Source organism: Podarcis vaucheri, assembly GCF_965113315.1.
Source record: "Podarcis vaucheri genome assembly, chromosome: 14".
NCBI lineage: Eukaryota > Metazoa > Chordata > Lepidosauria > Squamata > Lacertidae > Podarcis > Podarcis vaucheri.
Window position 1 is genome coordinate 35,917,621 of NC_138752.1, and position 25,306 is coordinate 35,942,926.

The window sequence follows — 25,306 nt, forward strand, 5'->3', positions numbered from 1 at the left end:
TATAAACAGAAGGAAAGCTTAAGCTGAAGAATTTATGGTAACATTTCACTGGGAACATAATGCCAATCAAAGAAGTGCTAGTTTACAATATTAATCTGAATTATATTTGGTGTGTTGCAGGATGGAATGTGCCTGCTCGAGTTCTATCCAGCTATGTCTTTTTCAGGATTTTCCATTCCATGCCCCTCCCCTTTCTGTGGCTGTTTTCGAGCACAGTCAATTACTACTCCATGGCTACTGAGCATGCTCAGTCATCAGGGTTTTTTCTGTCTCCTTGGTTGTGAGTACAGTAATGTCGTTTTGACCAGCACATAACTCTCCACTTTGGAAACAAAAGAGAATTGTACAGTACTCTTATCTTTATATCCCTTAGATACAGTTTAATATAGTATATACATTAAAATTGGTGGATTTCACATTATCTGCCCTTGGTTGTTTTCACAATGCTCCTTCTACGCCCCCAAAAAACGCTTGGGCGGACTAGCCTGCTTTATTACGTCACTAGGCTCTATGACGCCACAACCCTCAGAAGCTGGAAAAGGTAGGAAAGCAGAAATACATGTGTCGCCTGACTTCCAGGTTGCTAGGCTTCAGTTTTTAAAACGTAGAGATAAAACACACTATATAGTCTTTATACCACTATCACCCTGAAATTCCGGTGAAAACTGAAGGACCCCAGTCGAAACAAAAAAAAAAAAAAAATCCTTCCAGTAGCACCTTAGAGACCAACTAAGTTTCATTGGTGTGAGCTTTCGTGTGCATGCACACTTCTTCAGATACACTGAAACAGAAGTCACCAGACCCTTATATATCGTGAGAGGGTGGGAAGGGGTATTACTCGGAAGGAATGCAAATTGCAGGTCAGAGTTGTCACCGGGGATGTACATAGGAAAGCAGTTTTATGTAATATGATTCTCGGGTAAAAAGGAGAAAGCATGAACTGTAAGAGGTAGTCTAAGGAGGAGTGCGTGTATGCTGCGGTAAGAGTTTGCGCCGCATTCTACACCAGGGTATGCCCACTTGTGTCTAAAATATGCAATTAATAAATAGATATATGCACACTCAAAAAAAAAAAGCAAGTTGATGCCGCTCTAGCCCTTGGCACCAACCTCTATGGTAAAACCAATTTGGCGTTGATAAATATAAAGGCACCGAGAGAGAAAAATCTTTCAGACCGGAAGTGGTTCTAAACTCCTCCCATCTCTAGGGTTATTTAAAAGCCGAGGAGTGGGCGGAGCCTCGCGGAGGCGTCTAGGCAAGGCCTTTCAGAACTGGCCAATAAGAACGCCTTCTCTTGAAGCTCCTGCCCAATAAGGAGCGAAGGGGAGGGAAGAGCCCGCGCTTCACGCATCGCCTCAAGTCAAGCGGTCGGGTCCGCGGAGCATCTCCGTGAGGCGGTTATCGATCTGGGTCTGGCGAACGGCGGACGAGAGGCGGCGCGGCTATGAGGATGGCGGCGCTGGCGAGCGCGGCCGAGAGGGCTGTACTGGTGAGAGAGCGGCTGGGGCGGCCGGCCGCGTTGCTGTTGCGGCTGCTGCTGGGTTCGGAGGCGGCGGCGTCTCCTTCCCACTTGGCCGAGAGAAGCCGAGGCGCCTCTGTTCAGCCCTGAGGGACCGACAGCGGCTCTGTTCGGCTCAACCCCTTCGGTGTGGAGCGGGGCCGTGTGTGACGTCACCCGCGCCGGCATCGGCGGTGCGTGACGTCACTCCACAGCATCGCAGAGCTGGCGCCGCCTCCTCCCCTGAAATTATAATTACCTTATTTCATAATGATATTTATCATCGTCGTCATCATCACCATCCTGAAATATGTTGCCAGCACAGAGAGAGTGCTGTCACTCAGGTCCTCCTTGTGGGCTTCCCTATAGATGCATCTGGTTGGTCACTGGGGTAGCAGGATGGTGGACCAGATGGGCCATTGGCCTGATCCAGCAGCCAGGCTCTGTTGATGTTCTTTCCCCTGCTTTCTATGAATTGCCGGAAAAAACTGGGCTGAGAGTTTCAGCTGCACATTTAAACTGCATTTAAAGGAGTCCAGCCCAAGAGTTTGTGAATTGATGTATTCTGTCTTCAGGGGCAATCTGTTCACTGTTGCTGAGCTCCTCTTTGAGGAATAGAATCACCCGATATACTTCCAAGGAACTCCAGGACACGATTTGAAAACCACTCATGTTAGATAAGATTTGCACCCCGCTTAACCATTCCTTCAAGGAGTTCAGGGTGGTGGGCAAGGTTCCTTCCCGCAAGGGACCCCACTTTATCTTACAGCATACTTGTGAGGTTGTGATTTCCAGAGGATGTTGAGTCTCTAGCACTTGCCTTTTCCACATTTTCTTGCCCTCTGATTCCTCCAAACATTGTGTGTGTGTGTGTGTGTGTGTGTGTGTGTGTGTGCAAGTGTGCCTGTTACACAGGAGGGGTGGACTGTAGTCCACACAAGCTGATGTCATAATGATTTTTTAGGCTTTAGTGTGCCACAGGCTTCTTTGGACTTCTGAAGTAGGTTAGGCAGAGCAAAAGCATGGAGCAGGGAGGGGTTGTAGCTCAGTAGCACAGCATATGCTTTGCATGCAAAAGGTCCCAATTTAGATTCCTAATCTATCCAGGAAGGGCTGCAAGAGACCTCTGTTTGACACATGTTCATAGAATCATAGAATCATAGAGTTGGAAGAGACCACAAGGGCCATCTGAGTCCAACCCCCTGCCAAGCAGGAAACACCATCAGAGCACTCCTGACATATGGTTGTCAAGCCTCTGCTGTTGGAAATGATGCTAGACTAGGTGGACTTCTGTCCAAACCAGCAGAGATGCTCTTATCCTTTGAGTTGGTGATAGTATGACTGTAGCATTTTACACTGCAAGATGTGGAAGTCTTTGCTTTTTTGAAAGCTTCTTTGATGTCTTAAAATGCTTCTTCATCAGAGCCAAGTCTTCTTGCCCAGCCTGATCCTTGCTGTGCTAGTGTTCTAGTTACAATGATTTTTTAAAGAAATGGGATCATTAAATAAAACGACTCCCTGTACACATACAGTCCAAAAAGGTACAGTCCATCCTGCCATCTGTGGATTCTTTACCACTTCCTTCTGCTGCATGTATATGCCCAGACTCTGCCTTGCATTCCCCAAGCAAGTAGCAATAACATCAACATCTCCTTATTGAATTGAGCAAATAACCCCTTTTGTCCAGCATTTTCTCTCCCATCACTGCCAGCCAGAGGCCACTGCCTAGAAGCAAGGTTTCATGATGATTGGGATCTCCTGTAATTGTGTCCAAAGATGTACTGCCTCTGGATGTGGAGAATCTACTTAACAAGAATTGACCAGGAGAGTTGGTGGAATGGCCCTCCCTAATTTTGTCAATCTCTGTTTGTGTTCATAGTTCTGCACTTTAAGCCTGCATCCACAGATTGTTGACAGTTCAGTTCTAGCACAATGAAACATCATTGGTTGGTTCTGTAAGGCACATGGATGGTGCAGTGGTTTTCTGCATTCCCTTCATGAATTCTTAAATGCCATTCACAGCTGTTGCTGAAAGGTCTGAATTAGAAGCAAGGTCTGTCACTTTGCTATTTGGATATTATTGTAAAAGAAGGTATATTGTTGGGGTGGAGTATCACTGAATAGCCAGTGTGTTGCTTTGCAGTTTCGGATGAAAATTAAGATTGATAGATTTGATCCTAACTGGAGCTGTGAGGGTCGGAGACATGCCTCAGGTTTCTCAGGAATCTGCAAACTCTTCAGTGTTTTCATCTGCTGCATTAGTTACCATTGCTGTCGCTTTTTCGACACCAAACACATGTCTGCGCCGGTTGGCTAAAGTACTTGAAAACTTAGCACATATGGTTCTATATGCTAGGATCCACCAACAGTATTGTTGATTTCAACTGTACAGGCCTAGAGTCTATTCCATAGTAATTTGTTAATCTATTAAGGTGCCAGAATACTTACTTTTGCTTTATCATCAATAGAAGACTTTACTGCAGGAGTAGGGAACCTTTTTCAGTCTGAGGGTTGCATTCCTTTCCAGCGGATAGGGCTAGATGCAAAAGTGGGCCTTGAAAGTGTGAATCATGCCTTTGTGCCATACCTTGCATTCCACCATGCAAACTTTTCCACACACACACCTCCACCCTTCATCCAGGCAAGCAAAGAAGCGTTATCACAGTTTAGGGACACATTTCAGTTAGGCAAAAGCACTCAAGGAGCATGTGGGGTGGAAGGCCTCCTGAGGGCCAAATAAAGATTGGCCCCACAGGCCTGGTGTTCCCCATCCCTGCTTTATAAGTTTCTCCAGAGTCTTAAATATACATAAATCTAATCTGGCAGCATTTATCACTTGAGACCTGAAACAAAGCATTTATTTATTTGTTTAGGTCCCATGTGTTGCTGATGCCAGTAAGGCTATTCTGGCCCTTAATCAGATTGCTTGGGGCATTGTTTAAACATTCGTTCAAGCAACAGTTCTATGCTGCATGTTCTCAGTTCATATCACTGTGTTCATTTGAATAACACAATGTGTCCAACACCATAAGGAATGCTTCATCCTGGAGTAAGTTGTCTTACTGGCAAAGGGTTATTCAGTTTACATGCAGCATTTTTTGTTTATTTGTGAACTCCTTGATCCTAAACAGATTCACCCTACCCAGTGGGAGTGATTCATGGTGCACTTCCACACTTGGAAGTACAGTTTTAACCTGTACAACATGACAGACTGCTGTACGGGTGGGGAACTCTACATCAAGTAACCTGTGTGCCTGCCCAGCATGGGAAATGTACTCGTAGCAAACTCAGTATCAGATGGGCACTTTTAGGGGTTTCACACAATGGTGCTGATCAGCTGTTAAATGCAGAAGATCTGGAGACATCTGTATTCAAGTAGAAATGCGTAAATGAAGAGTAACCTAAGAGTTTGGACCTAAGAGGTTCCCCAAAGAACATGGTTGGGTGGTGGGAGGTAAGATTTGGCTCCTACCCTGTGCCTTTCTCCTTAAAAGTAAATGAAGACAGCCTCTTAGAAATAGATGCAAGTTAATTATTAAAGCTGTGTAGGTGCTGTCAAGGTTCAAGAGACTCTGAAAGAATTCGTTTGTGTTCATAACAGCTGGAGAAGAATGTTCAAGGTGCCCTTAGGGATATAGTTTTACTCTGGCTCCACCGCCCCTTCTGGATCCAGCAATGCTTCTGTTTATCTGAAGCCATGTGGTGCTTTTGGATTCACTCCTGTGTAAACAAGTGGATTGTTGTCAGTGTTGTGAATAGTTGGTTTCCTCTTTGAACCAAACCTTTCCAGGATTATTTGGGAACAGACATTGAGATGTCATTGCATGATAGGGAAAGATGTTGGGGGAGGGGGAGGTTTCCACAGTTTATTTTGTCAGAGTCGGAACCAGGTCAATAAATTGAGGAGTGGTGGTAAGACCTTGAGTCATGGGGAAGGGACTAGGAGGCATGCCCAGTTCAAAGTTGAGCCTTGCTGGAAGCTCCATATGTACATCTCTCTGCAACTATAAGGCTCAGGGGTGATTTATTTAGATCACGCATGTCCAAAGTCTGTTTTGGGGGGCCTAATGCGGCCCGCCACTCGCTTTAATCCGGCCCCTGTGGCAGTTTATATCCTGGGGTAAAATTCTAAAAAACCCTCAACAGCTTCAATCCTTAAAAAAGCTCAACAACTTCAATCCTAAAAAAAGGTTAACAACTTCGGTTAGCCCTTTGGTCGGCCCTCACAGCCCTTCACTTCATCAAATTTGGCCCTCTGAAAAAAGTTTGGACACCACTGATTTAAGTAAATGTTGGATTTCCAAATATTTCTATCGGTATGGCCCAATTTGTGCAGTAGAAAATCTAAGCTATGAATTGTGGCACTTTGGTCACCAAACTGTAAAAACAACAACAACAAAAAGGGTAGAGCCATTGAGATTAATGGACATGTTTTAGTCTTTTCCATCAGTTCTAATTTGAGTAGGGCTAACAAAGAGTGGCTTTTTCTCAGCAGAGAGAGCAGGACAGCAGAGGCACTGCCCTCTCAGAGCAGAACCTGATCCATCTAAACTAAGGAAACACCCCATGCCTTGCTGACTCAATAAGAGCTTGTGAAATCCCCCTCTGTGCTTGGGAAATGGAGAGGAGGAAGCAATTTTGCCATTGCCTGTGTACTCTTTACTTCTGTGTTGATTTGAATATGAATGAAAACCCTGTAGTTTCTAGGCAAAATAAAATCATGTGAAACTTGCAAGAATGTTAAATAAAAATGTTCTGGTTAACTTGCATAGCTTGCTGCCTGGGTAAGATCTTCAGTTTTTAAAGTGCATGATCACAAGCATTCTAAATGTCTTTGGATAGTTTCAGCAGAACTTACTCATTTATGTGTGATGATGTGAGTGGATAGCTCAGTTGGTTAGAGGGTGGTGCAGATAACGCCAAAGTTGCAGGTTTGATCCGTCTGTGCGATAACTGCATATTCCTGCATTGCAGGGGTTGGACTAGATGATTCCTAAGGTCCCTTCCAACTCTACAAGTCTATGATTTTATGAGTAGAGGAACAAAGAGGAGAGTAGCACTGGAGTGCTAAATATCTTTCAGAAGTTCTCAGTGAATCATATTATAGAAATGTGGAGTATTAATGCAGGGGGTTTTAATATGTATTTTCTTTCCCTGCAGGAAGAGGAGTTCAAGTGGCTTTTACGAGAGGAGGTTCATGCTGTCCTACGGCAGCTGCAAGATATTCTGAAGGTATTTACCAAAAAATGATATTTCTTCCAACTGTGTTTCTTTGTCTGAAGCAGTTTCTGGGCATACTAGCAACCACTCAGGCCTCTTGTTCCACTACAAAACAATTTCAAACTTGCTATGGGTTCTGGGTTTTGTTTGCTTCGGGTATATTAGGCTTTGGCAAAAATTAGTGCTCTCCATAAGCTTTGGAGCACAACTCCTGTCTGCCGCAGCCAGCATTGTGCTGGCTGAACCTGATGGGAGTTGTAGTCCAAAACATTTGGAGGGTACTAGGTTGCCAAATGCTGGTGTCTACTTATGATGATACCAGAATACAGTGGTACCTCGGGTTACAGACGCTTCAGGTTACAGACTCCGCTAACCCAGAAATAGTACCTCGGGTTAAGAACTTTGCTTCAGGATGGGAACAGAAATCGCACGGCGGCGGCGCAGCAGCAGCAGTGGGAGGCCCCATTATCTAAATTGGTACCTCAGGTTAAGAACAGTTTCAGGTTAAGAACGGACCTCCAGAACGAATTAAGTTCTTAACCCGAGGTACCACTGTACACAAGTATGGCCATGCACTAATTTCACCAGCAAAGAACCAAATGCCATGCCAGCTTTGTAGCAGAAATGAAAAAAGGACCCAAATTATGTACTGCAGATTTGTCCTCTTCTCACCCCACCCCCAGTCCAGATATCAGAATTACAACTTCAGAGAGAGATTGAAAGACTTCCACTTTTGGCGGCTATGCTGTGTCTGTTCAGGTGGATGAATGAAGATTACTCGTGGGGTTTTTTAACTGAGCCAAGAAGTGTGTGTGTGTAGATAGATAGCCGTGAAGTACTTAAAGTTCATGAGATGAAATAAATTTCCCAGAAACAGGAAACTCTGGTGCAACTGTTCAAAGTATTAAAAAACAATAGAGAAGTGTGGAGGCAGGAGGTAGGTTATACCATTGGTTTTTATGTTTGTGTGAAGCAGAGTGGTCTTGCCAGTTTTCTGAGTTTCTAACCCAAGAAGAAAAAGAAGAAGAAGAAGAAGAAACTTTGGGAGGCAGCTGGTGTCTGCGGCACTCATTCTTCTCTGCTTCTTTCTTGCTCAGGAGGCTTCACATCGCTTTACTTTGCCTGTGAGCGGTTCAGAGGGACCCATCAAGCAGGAGAACTTTATTCTGGGTAGTTCAAAGTACGTATGGAGATCTTCATGGGCAACATGATTTGCAACTGTTGTCTCCTTGTAGCAGCTATCGAGGGGAGGGGAAGCAAAGTGGACTTGGCTAAGGCCAGCCAGTGTGGGGGAAGCCAAGCCTGGGAGCTTACATCGCCACTTCCCACCACACCATGCTGCTCAGACAAAAGTTGTTTCTCAGGCAACATCTCAGGAAGCCTCTGTGAGTCAAGATTAGAAAACTATTCAGCTTCTGTCAGTGTAATTAAGTTTAAATTAGAAGCATACGTTGGAGCTGATATGATCCCTCTCATCCTTGCCCTTCAATAGCTCCATCCATTCTCCTTTGCTGCCTTCTCCCCTTGTGTGGAATGTATTCTCTGAGTGTGTATGTTAGGAGCTTAGAACCTTTTTCAGTCCAAGGGCCCTGTGACCATGGTGGGCGGTGCCAGATGCAAAAGTAGGTGGAGCCACAGATTTGTACAGTACAGTAGGCTAGATTCTAGCCATGCAGAAGTTTCCATATACACATCTCTCCACCCAGGCAAGCAAGAGTCATTATCACATTCCGGCCAAACAAAATCCCTCAAGGAGAGTACAGAACAATGAGGGGTGTGGCCTGGGGAGAATCCCAAGAGTGCTAGACAGAGGGGCATGGAGAGCTGCATCCTGTATCCTGGCCCGAGATACCCCTCCTCTTGTGTATGCTGGGTCAAGTCTCCCTCTGAACACCTGATTTAAAATCACTTTTTCTGCTTACCCTTAGGTTTATTAACTCCCTTCGTCCTCATTCCCAATGGTAGCCAAACTTTAATTTCATATTGCAGTGCTTGCCTTCATTACTGATCCATCTGTCTGTCCCTCCTGCTTTTGGTCATTTTCCCCACTCTATTTAGATTGTAAACTCATTCTGAATTGCAACACCTTAAGACGTATAAGTAACAAAGGCAGTTTTTTGCTTTGTTTGTTTTTTAAAGCCCCAGGGCTGTATAGGAGAAGATGTGTTTTAAATTCTTCAAAGGAGACCACTAGAAAGGTGCAAAGCAGTCAGAAAGATGTGTGTCCCTTCCCTGGCTCTGGTCTTCAGACTTGTTTCCATAAAGGGTTGAATGTCCAAGTGAGTGGATGGACACTTCTGAACCCACTGCTAAGGCACATGTTCAAAAACGGGCTGGGAGGGGGTGGGATGAAGAGAACTCCCATTTCCTCTAGCTATTGTCTGCTCTTTCTCTGCCTATGGATATAACAGCATTGAGTTTTGAGGTAGGACTGTGCCAAAATGCTCCCCTCCCAGATTTCGCAAGACCGCAAACTGGCCATTTCTCTGATTGTGAGGGGTAATACATAGTAAAAATTTGCTGCCATCATGGAGGCCTCTTACTTAAGCAATGTGAGGGTGGATGGGCAGCTTCTTTAACCATTTTTTTGTTAGCACTGCTGCATGTAACAGAACAGTTCTGCTCTCAGCAGCCTGAACATCTTTTTTGTAGCTGCAGAATGACTTGAATGCAGTGTCATTTTAGGACACTTTAGAGGAAGGAAACATGGTTATCACTATTGGTGGCTGCCATATTTTCCATCCCTCAAAATGCCCCAGAACGATGCTGCATCCAGGTCAATTGGGGTTAAGCCAAAGCAGAGCTGGTCTGTTATCTGTGTCTCTACCACTGTTTGGTATGTTGGCATGATAAAAGTTTTTAAAAATAGAACAGAGACATTTCCCTGCCATTACATTGTAAAAGTTTATTGCCTACCCATCCTAATAAACAATGAATCTCCTCTTTTTTGGGGTAGGGAGCTGAACCCCTTCCTCCACCAAATTCATCCAATCCATCCAATCCTTTTCCCAGCTTCCATTTGAAGATGATGCACTGCTACAGAGGACCCACCATACATGGTACTTTATTGAGAGCAGTGTGCATCCTGTCATCAGATCCTTAACCAATCCCAATTTTATGGTCACATTCCTGTTGCAGAAACAAAGATGATCATGTCTAAATAACAAACAGAGTTTGTTTTGCTCAATCATACTTTCCCCAATTATACAAGGAGGCTGTTTGCAGTATGTCGGCAACTGAGAGAAAACCAGGAAATAGCACAAGTCTTTCTTTATGCTGTCTATTCCTGATGGTTCCGCTGAGGAAGTTAGAACTGTAAATATATAATCCCTGAACAGCACTGGCCTGCTCTTTGAACCATTTGTGTTTGCTTGCGTATATACATCCCCAAACACCCGTGAGAATTAGATGCATTTTATTATCCATGTTAACAACACTGCCTTTTATTTCAGCACCGACCAGGTGAAGGGAGTCCTGACACTTCAGGGAGATGCCTTGTGCCAGGCTGTGAGTATTTGCTCATGCAAGTTTCACGTGGTAGGGAATGGGTACCTCCCTGATAGTGCCAGGCAGGAAAACCTCATCTCCTTCCAACACTCTTGGCATGTCAGCAGATCTCCTCTTGGGGGAATTCCAGCTTATTTTTCACTTGGGCCACTATGCATTTAAGTACTATTACAGCAGTTTAAACAGTTGTGGCTTCTCCTCGAAAATCCTGGGAACTGTAGTTTGTTAAGGGTGCTGAGATTCGTTAGAATACTCCTAGTCCCCTCCCAGAGCTACAGTACCCTGAATAGAGAGGTTGTTTGTTAAACCACTCTGGAAATTGTAGCTCTTAAGAAGGGGATAGTGGCGTCTCCTAACAGCTCTCAGTGCCCTTAACAAACTACAACTCCCATAATTATTTGGGGGAAGCTGCAACTGTTTGAAGTGGTGTAAGAATGCTGTGACTGTATGGCACAGATGCACCTCTGCCATAATCAGATAAATAACCAAGTGACTGGTATCACTTGCTCACATGAGCCTTTGCCATTTACTTTGCTGAATTGTCTTTCAAAGGCCGCAGGGACCATGAAACCCCTGCCCTGGTATTGCTGCTCAGGCTGCTCATGCACAACGGTTACCTGCTGCTTTTGGTTTCCATGTCAGCAGTGCAGCCAACACACCATCAGTGCCAGGCAACATACCATGCAGATCTCTTAGGATTGTTATTGAGGCCTGGTTGTAGATTCCCCAGATGGTTAAGCAAACTTCTTTCAGCCTCACTTCACTATTGCTGCATTGCAGATAAACATGGCCTCTAATCCCAAAGGGGCTGGTAACAATAAATCCAAGAGAGGAATTTGACTTTGTGTGTGTGTGTGTGTCCCCCATGAACTGTAGGACTACTGCATGCTCCAAATCAGTGTTTCTCATTCTTGGGTCTCCAGCTGTTTTGGGACTACAATTCCCATCATCCCTGGCCACTGGTCCTGCTAGCTGAGGATGGGAGTTGTAGTCCAAAAACAGCTGGAGACCCAAGCTTGGGAAACACTGCTCACCAACCTTTTGGAGCACATTTGCAAACTGGAGAAACTGTTGCGGGCGCCACACATACACACACCACCACAATCAAGCACATATTGCAACCTGTTCCACCGGCTACAACAGAGTGCTGCTTTGAAGCTTAACTGTAGGGAGGGAGCCCTGTTGAGGCCAGGCAAAGCCCCTGCAAACACAGGTGCACCTGGAGGCGCCACTTCAGTAATTCCTGAAATTGTATTTTTATTTGAGAGCTTGCAGCTTCTCAAGTTCCTTACCTGCTAAACTGTGGCTTCTCAGTGATTGACCCAGAAGGGGGTTGCATCTTTCTCTACTCCCTGTTGTTTGTTAACTGTTCAACCAGGCACAGCCTTTCAGTATGTTACTGAGGCCCCTTGAAAGCCAATTTCCTGGGTCACTGATTATTTGAGGATTTTGCTTGTTTTTGCTGCAGTGGTTAAGGTGAGCCAGGTATTGCACAGAGCTGGTGATTTACTTGGCATCAAGTAATTCAAATAATTTGGGACTTCCGGTTCGGCGCCAGCGCTAATGGCTGCTCCCTCTCCGAGCTCCGGAGAGAGGACGGCTCTGCGAGTTCGGGTCTGACCCGCTACGGCAAGCGGGGGACCCCTAAAATCACAGGAACGGAGCCTGTGAACAAGGAGATTCGGTGGGCACCCGAAGCGCCCCCCTTTACCGCAGAAAGAGCCTTTTTAAAGGCTCCGGAACGACAACGGGGAGCGCGGTGCTGAGAATCGCAACCCAGCCCGCAGGGTGAAGCCGCGTCGCCATTAGTGGAGAGCGCCGATTCCCTTCCTGAATAATCTGGACAGAAAAGACCCGTGAGTAAGATTGAACCTCTATTCGTGTCAAAATTACTTGAAATTAGGCTGAAAACGGGAAAGGTGAAAATTAAGGAAGTCTGCCTTCCCCCGACTGCATGACAATTAAAGCAACGAAAGTTACCGAGCTGCATCCATATGGGATATTATTTTTAACTGCTTGAATCCGACATTTGGACTTTGATTATCCCCTCCAGCTTGCAGGGCAGAGGGGAGGAATAAGTGAATTTATAAGCTGCATGACCAACTTAAAGGAAAGGGAACTTTCTGCAGCCTTCAACCTGGCACAAACTGCTATTAAAACAAAGGAACACTGAACTGACTTTAGATTCCTGTGAAAGTAACAAAGTGGAAGTCTTATTGCCTATTTGTTACAAAGTTTTGGGACTCTGTGGACACAATATATCAGGGAAGGCTGGGACTCTATCTATTGGGAAAGTGTCGCAATATATATATAGAAGCCTCCCGATAAATTTGCCTTTTAAATACTCTTTGCCTTTGTGTGTGGACATTCTGATTTGCTCCCTCTAGAGGGTAAATTAAAAGTTGCTACGCTTTGGGACAGTGGAATTTTCCTTTAGGAGAAGGCTCTCGTGGGAAACGACCTTGGGATATGAGTGGCCCAGCCGACGAGATAAGCACGAGAGCCAAGACAAGGCAATATCAACAACAGCTACAGCAACACAAGAAAAGAGGCTCGATCTCAGGCATAACCTCTACAGTGACAACAGGACAAGAAAAAGGTACAGCAGTCTCCATGGATGCAGTGTCGCAAGCTCTTTTTAAGATAAACCAGTCTCTGGAGAATCTAACAAAGCAGACGGCAGAAAATACCAAGAAACTGACAGAGAACTCACAGAAATTGACAGATTTAACAACAAGACTTGACCTGAATACAGAATCTATAAACAGGCTCACGCAAGAAAATTCTGCCACACGTCAAATTGCGGAGGAAGCTAGAACTATTGCTGGAGAGACCCAGGAAAAATTAGAACCGATTGCCAGGAGGGTCTATGACCATGACGCAACTCTGGCATTGTGGGAACTACAAAGAAAAGAAAGGAACTTGAAACTACGATCAATTCCAGAGGACGAAGGAGACAATCTTACGGACTTTTTAACGAAAGAGTTTGCTGATTCTTGGGAAGATCTAAAGGAAGACGAATTTAAAATCACAACAGCATTTAGACTGGGCAGAAGACAGAACAGAAAGGTGCCGAGAGACTGTCTGATTACCTTGAGATCGAAGGAGGAAAGAGACAAAATTCTAAGACTGCACTTTGAAAAGGCCTTACAAATTGGGAACTCACCGATACAGATCTTTAAAGACATTCCTAAACATATTTTGGATTTGAGAGCTTCTTATAAGGATTTGGTTTACCTGTTGAAGAAGAACACCATTCTCTTCAGGTGGGAATTTCCACAGGGACTGTCTTTTGACTATAGGGGGAAGAAGGTGAAAATAAAGACGATACAGGACAAAGACAGGTTCCTGCAAAGAAATCAAGAAGATTTACAGAAAGGAACTGTAGACCCAATTGCTGAGCAAAAGAGTGTAATAGACATCCTGAACCTTTCGTTTGGACAGAATCTTCCACCACCAACAGAGGAGGAACAACAATTGGGAGCTGTTGGAGGAATACCAGATAAATAACAAGATGGCCCTGCAATTCCTTAGTTGGAATTGTAATGGGATGAACAGTCCTTTGAAGAGACGTCAAGTATTTCATATTTTGTACAGAGAACAACTGGACTTGATTTGCTTACAGGAAACTCATATAACTAGAGCACATAGAAGACTGCTTATGAATAAAAAATTGGGACAAGAGTTCATTTCATCGGACAAAGTGAAAAAAAGAGGAGTTGTGATTTATGTAAAAGAGAAATGGGCTCCAAAAATGATGTTCAAAGATGAACAAGGAAGATATTTAGCGGTGGAGATCCAGGTACAAGGAGAAAAATTTTTGATAATTGGGATCTATGCACCAAATGAAGGTAAAGCAGAATTCTTCAAAAAACTCCATGAAACTTTGACGGACTATTTGGAATACAATATGATAATCATGGGAGATATGAATGGTGTAGTTTCTACAAACATGGACAAGACACAAAGACTGACACTTACTAAAGAAGGGAGACTCCCGAAGACTTTCTTTGAAATGACTGAAAATATGGACTTAATAGACATTTGGAGAACAAGGAACCCTCTTGAAAGAGAGGGAACCTTTTTCTCCCATGCAAAGATGACCTGGACCAGAATCGACCAAATATGGGTTACTAGTGGAATGGCTCCGAAGATTAAGAAGGTAGAAATCTGCCCAAAAACCTGTTCCGACCATAACGCCGTGAAGATGGAAATGAAATTTACAACAACTGGTCAGTTTAGATGGAGAATGAATGACACCCTATTTCGAGATAGAGAAATCCACATGAAGGCCCAAAAAACTTTAAAGGACTATTTTGAAATTAATCTAAAGGGCGATGTGGAAAAAAGAGTGATCTGGGACGCAAGTAAAGCGGTGATGCGAGGATTTCTGATTCAACAAAATTCAATAAAGAAGAGAAAACAGAATGAGAAAAAGGAAAAAAATTTGGAAAAGATAAAAGAAGGAGAGAAAAAAATAAGATCAAAACCAAAGTCCCAGGAGATTTTGAGGGAGATCAAGTTGTATCAAACACAATATATGGAATTGATGAACCAAGAGATTGAATGGAAAATAAAGCAAATGAAACAAAAGACATTTGAGTCGGCAGACAAATGTGGTAAACTTCTGGCATGGCAACTTAAGAAAAGACAGAAATTAAACACAGTCACAAGTCTAGAAATGGATGGAAAAAATATATCTAAACCCAACGAGATAAGAAATTGTTTTTTTGAGTTATTTTAAAAAACTTTATTCCCAAGGATTACAAAATGAAGAAGACATAGATAAATTCCTTAATAAATATGGATTACAAAAGATCCCTCATCATAGCAAGGTGGATTTAAACCAGAGAATAACAGAACAAGAGATAGAGGGTGCCATTCAGGACATGCAATTGGGCAAATCTCCAGGGCCAGACGGACTGACTTCCAGATACTACAAATCTTTAAAGGAATGGCTGATACAACCGTTAAAGGAAGTTTGTAACGAGATCTTAGAGGGAAAAAAGGCACCCGAATCGTGGAAAGAAGCATATATTTCACTCATACCAAAGACAGAGACTGAAAAGACTCAACTGAAGAACTACCGCCCAATTTCGTTATTGAATGTGGATTACAAAATATTTGCAGACATTTTAGCAAAAAGATTTAAAAGAGTATTGATGGAGAAGATTCACAGAGACCAAGCAGGCTTTCTCCCAAAAAGACACCTCTCAGACAATGTTAGGAATATAATAGATATTTTGGAAAAGTTAGAGGTGAATATAAATACTAAAGCAGTTTTGATATTTGTGGATGCGGAGAAAGCCTTTGACAATATTTCGTGGAGTTTTATGAAAAAGAATCTTCATGGGATGGGGGTAGGACAAGGATTTGAGAATGGTATGGGTGCAATATATTCCGAACAAAAAGCTAAGTTGATTGTAAATAATATAATAACTGAGGAACTTAAGATAGAAAAAGGAACACGACAGGGGTGCCCAATTTCCCCACTGCTTTTTATTTCGGTCCTGGAGGTGTTGCTGAATATGATTAGAAATGACCAGCAGGTTAAAGGTGTAAAGGTCGGAACTAAACACTATAAGTTAAGAGCGTTTGCAGATGACCTTGTTTTGACTTTGCAGGAGCCAAACACTAGTACAAAAAGAGTGTTGGAAATAATCCAACAATTTGGACAGGTAGCTGGATTTAAATTGAATAAACAAAAAACTAAAGTCTTAGGGAAAAATCTAACAGATATGGAAAAGAACAAGTTTCAAGAGGAGACAGGTCTGACGGTGGTTAAGAAGGTGAAATATCTAGGGGTTAATTTAACATCTAAAAACCTGAACCTGTATAAGGATAATTATGAAAAATGTTGGTCAGAAATTAAAAAAGATCTAGAAATATGGTCAAATTTGAGATTGTCAATGTTAGGCCGAATTGCAGTGATTAAGATGAATGTATTGCCTAGGATGCTATTTTTATTTCAAACTTTGCAGATTATTGACAAGATGGACTGTTTCAAGAGGTGGCAGAAAGACATTGCGAAATTTGTCTGGCAGGGCAAAAAGCCCAGAATAAAATATAAAATCTTAACAGATGCAAAAGAAAGAGGGGGATTTGCCCTGCCGGACTTAAAATTGTATTATGAAGCAGCAGCATTCTGCTGGCTGAAAGAGTGGATGCTCCTCGAGAATACAGATATCTTGGACTTAGAAGGTTTCAATAACGCATTTGGCTGGCATGCTTATCTATGGTATGACAAAATCAAAGTGCACAGTGCCTTTAAAAATCATATTGTAAGGAAAGCTTTGTTCAACGTTTGGATGAGATATAAAGATCTGTTGGAAAACAAAACCCCTAGATGGTTGTCACCCTTAGAAGCTAAGGCCCACAAGAGAGTTAATATGGAGGTCGGATGGCCAAAGTATTGTGAGATCTTAGAACAGGATGGAGAGAAATTGAAATTAAAGAGTCATGAAAAATTAAAACCCAAGGTACAAGATTGGCTCCACTATTGTCAAATAATGGAGGTTTTCAAACAGGACAGGAAAATTGGCTTCCAGGTGGAAAAATCAAAACTTGAGACAGAATTGTTAGAACCCAATATTAAGAATCTGTCAAGAATGTATAACTTGCTGTTGAAATGGAATACACAGGATGAAACAGTTAAATCAGTTATGATTAAGTGGGCACAGGACATTGGTCATAATATTATGGCTGCTGACTGGGAAGGGTTGTGGAACACCGGTATTAAATTTACGGCATGTAGTGCCTTAAAGGAAAATGTGATGAAAATGGTTTATAGGTGGTACATGACCCCAGTCAAGCTAGCAAAAATTTACCATTTGCCTGATAACAAATGTTGGAAATGTAAGGAAACTGAAGGTACTTTTTACCATCTTTGGTGGACATGCCCGAAGATTAAGGCTTTCTGGGAGATGATATATAATGAAATGAAAAAGGTATTTAAATATACCTTCCTTAAGAAACCAGAGGCCTTTCTCTTGGGCATTGTCGGCCAATTGGTGCCAAAAAAGGATAGAACTTTTTTTATGTATGCAACAACAGCAGCAAGAATACTGATCGCAAAGTATTGGAAGACACAAGAACTACCCACCTTGGAAGAATGGCAGATGAAAGTGATTGACTATATGACACTGGCGGAAATGACAAGCAGAATTCGTGACCAGGGAAAGGAGACTGCGGAAGAAGACTGGAAGAAATTTAAGATTTATCTTAAGAACTATTATAAACTTGATGAAGTTTAGAATGTCGAGATTTCACAGAGAGAAAGGGTTGCAGTAATATAAGATTAGATTAAGAAAGGACTATGATGAATTAGGATTGGAGAAAATATTTATAAGTTGCTATAAATCTTGAACATGAGGATGCAGAAAGGGGAGGTATGGGGAAGTCCGAGGAAAGAAGTTTATGAAAGGACATTTTGAAATTATATTTGTTTGTTTGTCTGTTTCTTTTTTATGTTTGTTTGTCATAAAAACTCTTGTAAAACCAATAAAAATGTTTAAAAAAAAAAAAAAAGTAATTCAAATAATTTGACCCCTCTCTTTGGCCAAAAAGGCCTTGAGCAGCATAGAAAGATCAATAAAAGACATGACACACAAGAGGAACAGAACAGGGAGGGGAAAAGGAAGCTCAATCCCCAGCTCTTACAGTTACAATTCTTCCAAAGGGCTAGCTGGAATAGAAACAATTCAGGTGGCCTGATGGAACAGCTGCCACTAGGTGACAGTTTATGCAGCAGGTTCCTCATTAGAGGTAACAAAACAACCCTTCTTCCTTGCTCTGCAACCTGATGTAATGACAGCCACTGTTGACTTTCCCAAGCTAGTTAACCAACTACTGGTTAGCAGATGCATTCAGTGTGGGGCTGAAAATGGCCATTAATGGGCTATCTGATTGTCCATCCTAAACCCTAATACCACATAGGCATCAAACAGAATAATCTTTTTTGCCTCTCAGAAAAGGTGCTTTCTCCAGCTTGTTGTTCCTCCTATACAAATGTAGCACCTGATACTTCCAGGACTCAGCATCCTGACCTCAATGATCAGAAATAGGGTGGGAGGGTCAGAGTAGTCTCTGCTAGACTTTCATTAGCAGGGAACTGCTATGAATGTATGCTGTGTGTATGCACCCTTCATCACCCCTCTCTGTTTCTAGGATATTAACTTAAAAATGCCCAGGAATAACCAACTCCTACACTTTGCATTCCGGGATGATAAACAATGGAAACTCCAGCAGGTATGATGACTGCAAACCCATCTTCTTGCATCTTATTTGTGCAGATTTTGTATGCTTCTAAGTTCAAAACCCTTTTTGCCTGCTTTGGCCCAGCATGCTGATGGGCTGCCCTTTGTGCTTTTTTTCAGATCCAGGATGCAAGGAATCATGTCAACCAAGCGATCTACCTGCTTACCAACAGAGGTGCCAATTACCAGTTCAAGACAGGATGTGAGGTCCTCAAGGTGAGAATTGTGCTTGCTTCCGTTCTCCTTGGGAACAGTCACTTTTCCAGATGAGCAAACACTTCACCTGCAACTGGAACAATTGTGGGACAGAGCTGTGGCTTGATGGCCCTGACAGGACACAGGTTTAGCATTTGTCTGGTCCCAGATTCTGTCCTTTGCATCTCTTGTTAAAGGGCAAATGGTCTTAGAACAGGGAAGGAAATCTACCTGGGACTTTGGACAGCTGCTCCCAGAACAGACAGCACTGGGCTGGACGGCACCACTGCTCTGGCTTAGTATGCAACCAGCAGAACTTTAAAAGGCCCTGCTGGATCAGGCCAAATGCCCATCTCGTCTCCAATTAAATGACTCAGAGATGCCCACAAGCAGGGCGTGAAGGCAACAGCCATCCAGTATTCAGAGGCATAACTTACCCTTACACAGAAGGGCTGTTCTTCTTTTCCACGTAGGTCACAAGAGATTTCAGATGTGTGTAATGGGAAATTAATATAGAAGGTGTAACGATGACCATTGTCCAGAGGAGGGCAACCAAAATGGTCAAAGGCCTGGAAACGATGCCTTATGAGGAACGGCTAAGGGAGCTGGGCATGTTTAGCCTGGAGAAGAGGAGGTTAAGGGGTGATATGATAGCCATGTTCAAATATATAAAAGGATGTCACATAGAGGAGGGAGAAAGGTTGTTTTCTGCTGCTCCAGAGAAGCGGACACGGAGCAATGGATCCAAACTACAAGAAAGAAGATTCCACCTAAACATTAGGAAGAACTTCCTGACAGTAAGAGCTGTTCGACAGTGGAATTTGCTGCCAAGGAGTGTGGTGGAGTCTCCTTCTTTGGAAGTCTTTAAGCAGAGGCTTGACAACCATATGTCAGGAGTGCTCTGATGGTGTTTCCTGCTTGGCAGGGGGTTGGACTCGATGGCCCTTGTGGTCTATTCCAACTCTATGATTCTATGATTCTATGATTCCATGACTTAGATAGATTAGATTGGAAATAGAGCCTCCATGCTTAGAGGTAGGATATCTGGCTTATAAGAATCCTGGCTGTCCATAGCTGTTAATAGAATACTGGACTTTAATTTATTTATTGATACCATTTTTCAATCCCACATTTCAGAATGCAAATTATTCTAAGGCTGTTTAGAAGCCCACATTTTCCAAAACCTCAGTGAACGATATCCACACATAAAGTCATCAGGATCCTTCCCACAGGGCAATTGGTGGTAGAATCATCAGGGGAAAGAAGGGTGATAGTCCAGCTAGAGCAGGCCTTGGTGTGGTCTTTGCCTCCTTCCCACCTTCTCCTGGGGTCCTGCTCATGGGGCAGTTGGTGTCAGGGACATTAGAGGGACCTTTGACCTAATCCAGGAAGGCAGTTTTGGGGGCAGTTTCTTGCTAACACTCAAACGAAATGTTTCTGATTGACCCTATGCATCAGTTATGATTTGTGCATATGAAGAAAGCTCCAGGGTACCTGAGAGGCCAGGGTTACACTTGGTTCTTGATACACTGAAAGCCATATGAGTAAGACTTTTCAGCCACATCTCTAAATAAAATTGTGGGTTTTTCTCTCTGCCTTCCTCCTCCTCTCTCCACACCAGTTGATGGATGCAGTGATGCTGCAGTTGACAAGAGCTCGCAATCGGCTCACCACTCCAGCTACTTTGACTCTGCCAGAAATCGCCTCTAGTGGTGTTACGGTAACTGCCTTTGTCAGTCTCTCAGGAAGAGATAAGCACACACCTGCTCCAGCCCACTCAAATCTCTGTTAAGAGTAATCTTAGTTGTGCTCTAAGAAAAGTCCAGCTTTGTGTATACTTGCATTAAACCTGCTGTACTGTGTGAATGGCTTAGGTTTTAAGTTATTGGCAACAGCAAGGCTACAAAAGTCAAGAAGTAGTAGTAGTAGTAGCCATCCTCCCACCTTGGCTTCCATCCTTCTAAACTCTGAAAGTCCTACCTACAAAGTTGCCTTTGTCTCCTGAGCTTTGAGAATGTATTTCCTGGACGTTTTTTTTTTTTTAATTGCACATCCATGAGGACTAGAATGTTACTTGCAACATGCAAGCTCAGGGAAACCAAATCCATTCCCCAGTAATACTTTACAGGATGTGGTAAATGGTTCAGCGTTGGCAATGGGGGAGACAGGTTGCAGTGGGCCCTTCTGAGCTTTCCCACCCCCCAAGGAGCTGGAGGCTGCTGCTAGACGGGGGCTTCTGGCATGCTGCAGCAGGCAAGTTTTGCTCACAAGGTTTCCTGTGACTGCAGGTGATCAGAAAAGAATTGTTACAAATAGGAGCAGAGGGACTCTTTGCCCTTGTGAGTGCAGCAGTTTTGGTTAACTGGATGTCTCTGCCTCTCATTAATATTAACAGGTGGCCCCTGATGCATTGCTCTTTGTTTAACTCCTGAAATCTTTAGGTCAGGGAGTGCCAGCCTGTCAGTGTTGACACCAAAGATGTTGATGCAGATGGGCCAATGGGCTTGGCCCAGTCTGCCAATTTGAATTTGCCCAGTTGAGAGACTGGGACTTTCAGAATAGAAAAAAGATCCATCACTATCTCTGCAGCAGTGATGCAACGGTTGTAAAACGGTGGGTTGGTCTTCCCAGGGGTGGAGGAAAGGGGGTGCGGTGGGGGCGGAACACCCTGGGTGTCTTCGCTGAGGGGGGTGACATTTGGTGCCTACCCCGAGCCGTCGGGTAAAGGGGGGGAGGTGTGCCGTGTTGCCGGCAGCATTCCCTCCCCCTTCATTTTGACAGCTGGGGGAGGTTTGGGAGTCGTGGGTGGGTGGCACGCTGAATGTCCGCTGTTGGCAGTTTGCTCTGTCCCTGGCTGCAAGGCGCGCATGCTGCTCCGTGCACCCGAGCGGCTATCCTGTGCCTGGGAGGGCACCCTCTGTGCCCCGCCCCCCTTGGGAGCGTGCCCACCCTGGGCAGCACGGGTATATGCTCTGCTGCTGGGTGTTCTGTTTCTCTCCTAACCCTGTGATTGAGTGACAGGGCCTAAAGGGGAATGTTTTCTTCTCCTGACAGAGAAGTACTTCAGTACTTCAGACCCCTCTAGGGAGACCTGCTTTACACTCTGAGAATCTTTGTCCTAGCATTGGTCTTAATTGGTGAGCTGGAACCCACAAACAAATCACGATCTGATCTAAGGTGGATCATAACAGCTGCGCCACCACCATAGAAATACATCGTAAAAAGTCAAGGAATGGGTCCCCAAATGCATGTTTGATTTAAAGGTCAGGAAAAAAATGAAGACTACTGTCCTCGAGGGATACTTGTTCACAGTCCTGCATGTATTAAAACCTGGTATTTTCAATGGGCAAGAAATGAAGCACCTTAATGATACACTGGTTTTGCTTTCCCGGCAGAAAATGTTCACTCCTGCTCTGCCTCCAGACATCCTCGTCAATTTCTACATCAACCTGAATAAGCTCTGCTTGACTGTCTATCAGCTGCATGCTCTGCAACCCAGTTCTACAAAGGTACCGGGAAAATGCTGAAGGGCTGTTTATAAATCTCCTAAAATATAAATAAATAGACCGTAACTCCCAGCTCGCTCCCAGGGCAGGGGTCTACTCTACTGTAATCCTACACAGGAGACATCCCTTACCACTTGGAGAGAAGGTCAGCGTTAGAGCATCGGTTCCAAATCTTAACAAAGGCAAAATATTATGGTTAATACAGCTGAGGGTCATAAGCCATTTGTAGGTCTGACCAAGGGCCTTGATTTTAAATGTGTTGGTGGATCTTCACTGGTGATAGTTTTGGTAAAACTGTAGATGAGGCCCAGAAGCAGCTGCTTAACATCTTTCTCCTTTGTATTTACTATCACTTCTTCAAGGGGGTGTTGTGAAAGACTATTGCACAAGCTGTGACTAGCTGGGTAAATGTTTGTGGGTTGTATCTGAGCAAGTTCTACTCAGAGTAGAGCTGTTGAAATGAATGGACCTGAATTAGTCATGCCCATTACTTTCAGTGGATCTACTCTTGGGTAGAACTTAGTTACACCATATCTCTCTAATTTAAGAGTCAGGAAATGACAACAGATTCTAAGGAAGCAGAAAAAATATTGAGATTGTAAGTACACTATTCACATCGCCTCTATAATAAAGAAAGCTTGGTGGTAATTTTTTATTTCCTCCCCCAGAATTTCAGACCGGCTGGAGGGTCCATACTACACAACCCAGGGGCCATGTTGTAAGTTGGGTTGTTTTTGTTTTAGTTGTGTATTTTGTGATTTTATATTGTGATTTTATGTTGAGACCTGCAGGTATAGGGTGGTATACACATTTAATAAAATAAATGAATAAATACCATCACACTATGGTGAAGACGCGGGTGGCGCTGTGGGTAAACCCTCAGCGCCTAGGGCTTGCCGATCGCATGGTCGGCGGTTCGAATCCCCGTGGCGGGGTGAGCTCCCGTCTGCGGTCCCAGCTCCTGCCCACCTAGCAGTTTGAAAGCACCCCTAAAGTGCAAGTAGATAAATAGGTACCGCTTTCTAGCGGGAAGGTAAACGGCGTTTCCGTGTGCTGCGCTGGTGCCGGCTCACCAGAGCAGCTTCGTCACGCTGGCCACGTGACCCGGAAGTGTCTCTGGACAGCGCTGGCCCCCAGCCTCTTAAGTGAGATGGGCGCACAACCCTAGAGTTGGACACGTCTGGCCCGTACGGGCAGGGGTACCTTTACCTTTATGGTGAAGAAGGCCTGAGGGAACAGGGTGGAATCTTGTCTGTGTAACCTCCCTGGCCCCAGCCTATCTCTCTCTTTCTCTCTCATTCTCTCTCTCTCTCTCTCTCTCTCTGCAGTGAGTTCAACAACCAAAGATATGAAGTGAACCATGTCCACAAAGTGGAGTGTGTCGTGCCCTGGCTGAATGACGCCCTCGTTTTTTTCACGGTCTCCCTGCAGCTGTGCCAGCAGCTGAAGGACAAGGTCGGGTGGTGGAAAGAGATGACGTGGTTGGCAAAGGGCATTCCTTGCTTTTGGGGTCCAGGGGAGGCTGCTGGATGTTGAAAGTATTTTGCGGTGGCAGCCAGTGTGATGCCCTACAGAAGCTGCTGGACTGCCATCAGCCCTGGCCGTTAATTATGATAGCTGGGGCTGAGTGGGCATGTGGAGGGCACCACGTTGACTACTTCTGGTATACTTAGTGAAGTGTTAGTTCTGTATCTGATGTGGAATAAGGAGACACACTGGGGGCAAGGCAAATAGCATTGGATTGTGTGAAACTTAAAAGCATATGTCCTGCTGATGTATAGATAGTAACCCTTAGCAATAATATAGCACATTTAGAGCATTTAGACTGCTACAGCTAAGCCTATTTCAAGTAAAATGCAATGGAAAAATGAACCAACAGCCCTGTCAAGGTAGGTTGATATTATCCCCATATTTCAGATTTGTGAGGATGGGATGTGGAGGCTTAGACAACCACTAAGTTTGTGATAAAAGTGAGATTTGAATTAAGGATCCCCATTCCCTGCTCATTCTTGGATTCCACACCAATTAGCTTTTTACAGCAGGGGTGGGAAACCTTAGGTTGGGGGTTGCCAAACAGATGTCTTGAGCATGAGCATGATGCGGCTTCTGACAACCTCTCCCCCTCTTATTTTCCAGATCTCTGTGTTTTCTGGCTACTGGAACTACAAGCTCTACTGATCCTGCCTCAAATAGTGGTCCATTTGCAATTTCAGCCACTCTCTCTCTTCCTGGGAGGAAATCATTGTATAAGCTGTGTATGTGTGAAGATTTACTGGATCCCACTGTTCATGGTGGCAGCTGGGTAGGCACCATGCCCAGTGTTGGCATCCTCATGTGTTGAATATCATTATTTATTAGCACTTTAGAAGTACACCTATTCCTTTCCAAGCTGGTGAACACTAGTCAAATCCCAACCCTCTAGTGCAGGGAATGGGCTCTCCAAATGTCACAGGACTGCAACTCCCATTGTCCCTGATCCACTGGCCATGCTAGCTGGGACTGGTGGGAGCTGAAGTCTAGCAAGACTTGGAGGGCCACAGGCTCCCCTTTTCCCTTCATTAGAGGAAAAGGTGTGATTGTGAACAGGGAAAATGAAGCCAGGGCTGGACTGTTACGGAGGGATGACAAGAGGGACCAATTTGGTGTGTGTGGTGGGCCACAAAGAGCCATTCCTTCCTCATCATATTTTTGGTTTGCTGTCCCTTCCATCACCACCACCAAATCTCTTGCGCCAATGTGGAAGATTCATCTCAACAATTTAACCCCAGCGGCGTCGGGAACAATGTTCTTTTGGTGGATAGCCAGAGGCACCACCTCCATCATGTCTTCCATTGAGCCATCGCTATGCCCGTCTACCACTAAGCAATGCAAAACATACATGTTTGTCTTGGTGGCAGAGTGGTCGGTTGCTGCTAAACTTGAATGAATCATTCCTTGAACTGGTCTGCTGTTGTCGTTAAATAAAAATCCCTGACCGTTGTGCTGTGTGGCTGAAGTTGCAAACCTATGTTTCGAAGGAGACCCCAATGATGTGTAGTTAGTTGGAGTTAGTCAAAATGTATTAAGTTGATACAGGATGCCTCGACTCTGCCTGTTGTTAATTATTAATTGTTTAACAGCCCTTC

The 25,306-nt window shown here is 44.1% G+C and overlaps 1 protein-coding gene across 2 annotated transcripts; it reads left to right on the forward strand.

Annotated features, from left to right (window-relative positions):
* The first annotated feature begins 1,250 nt into the window (after positions 1–1,250).
* Positions 1,251–25,160, forward strand: ROGDI (rogdi atypical leucine zipper). Of its 2 annotated transcripts, XM_082199227.1 has the most exons (11): positions 1,272–1,489; positions 6,659–6,730; positions 7,816–7,898; positions 10,171–10,225; positions 18,392–18,472; positions 18,601–18,696; positions 20,297–20,395; positions 22,071–22,184; positions 22,850–22,899; positions 23,510–23,636; positions 24,318–25,160. In XM_082199227.1, the coding sequence occupies exons 1-11, from the start codon at positions 1,445–1,447 to the stop codon at positions 24,357–24,359; spliced, it is 864 nt and encodes a 287-aa protein (XP_082055353.1). In that variant the 5' UTR covers positions 1,272–1,444; the 3' UTR covers positions 24,360–25,160. The 2 variants fall into 2 exon arrangements, with proteins under 2 accessions (XP_082055352.1, XP_082055353.1); XM_082199226.1 differs by lacking the exon at positions 24,318–25,160 and having other exon boundaries at positions 1,251–1,489; positions 23,510–24,311.
* The last annotated feature ends 146 nt before the right edge of the window (positions 25,161–25,306 follow it).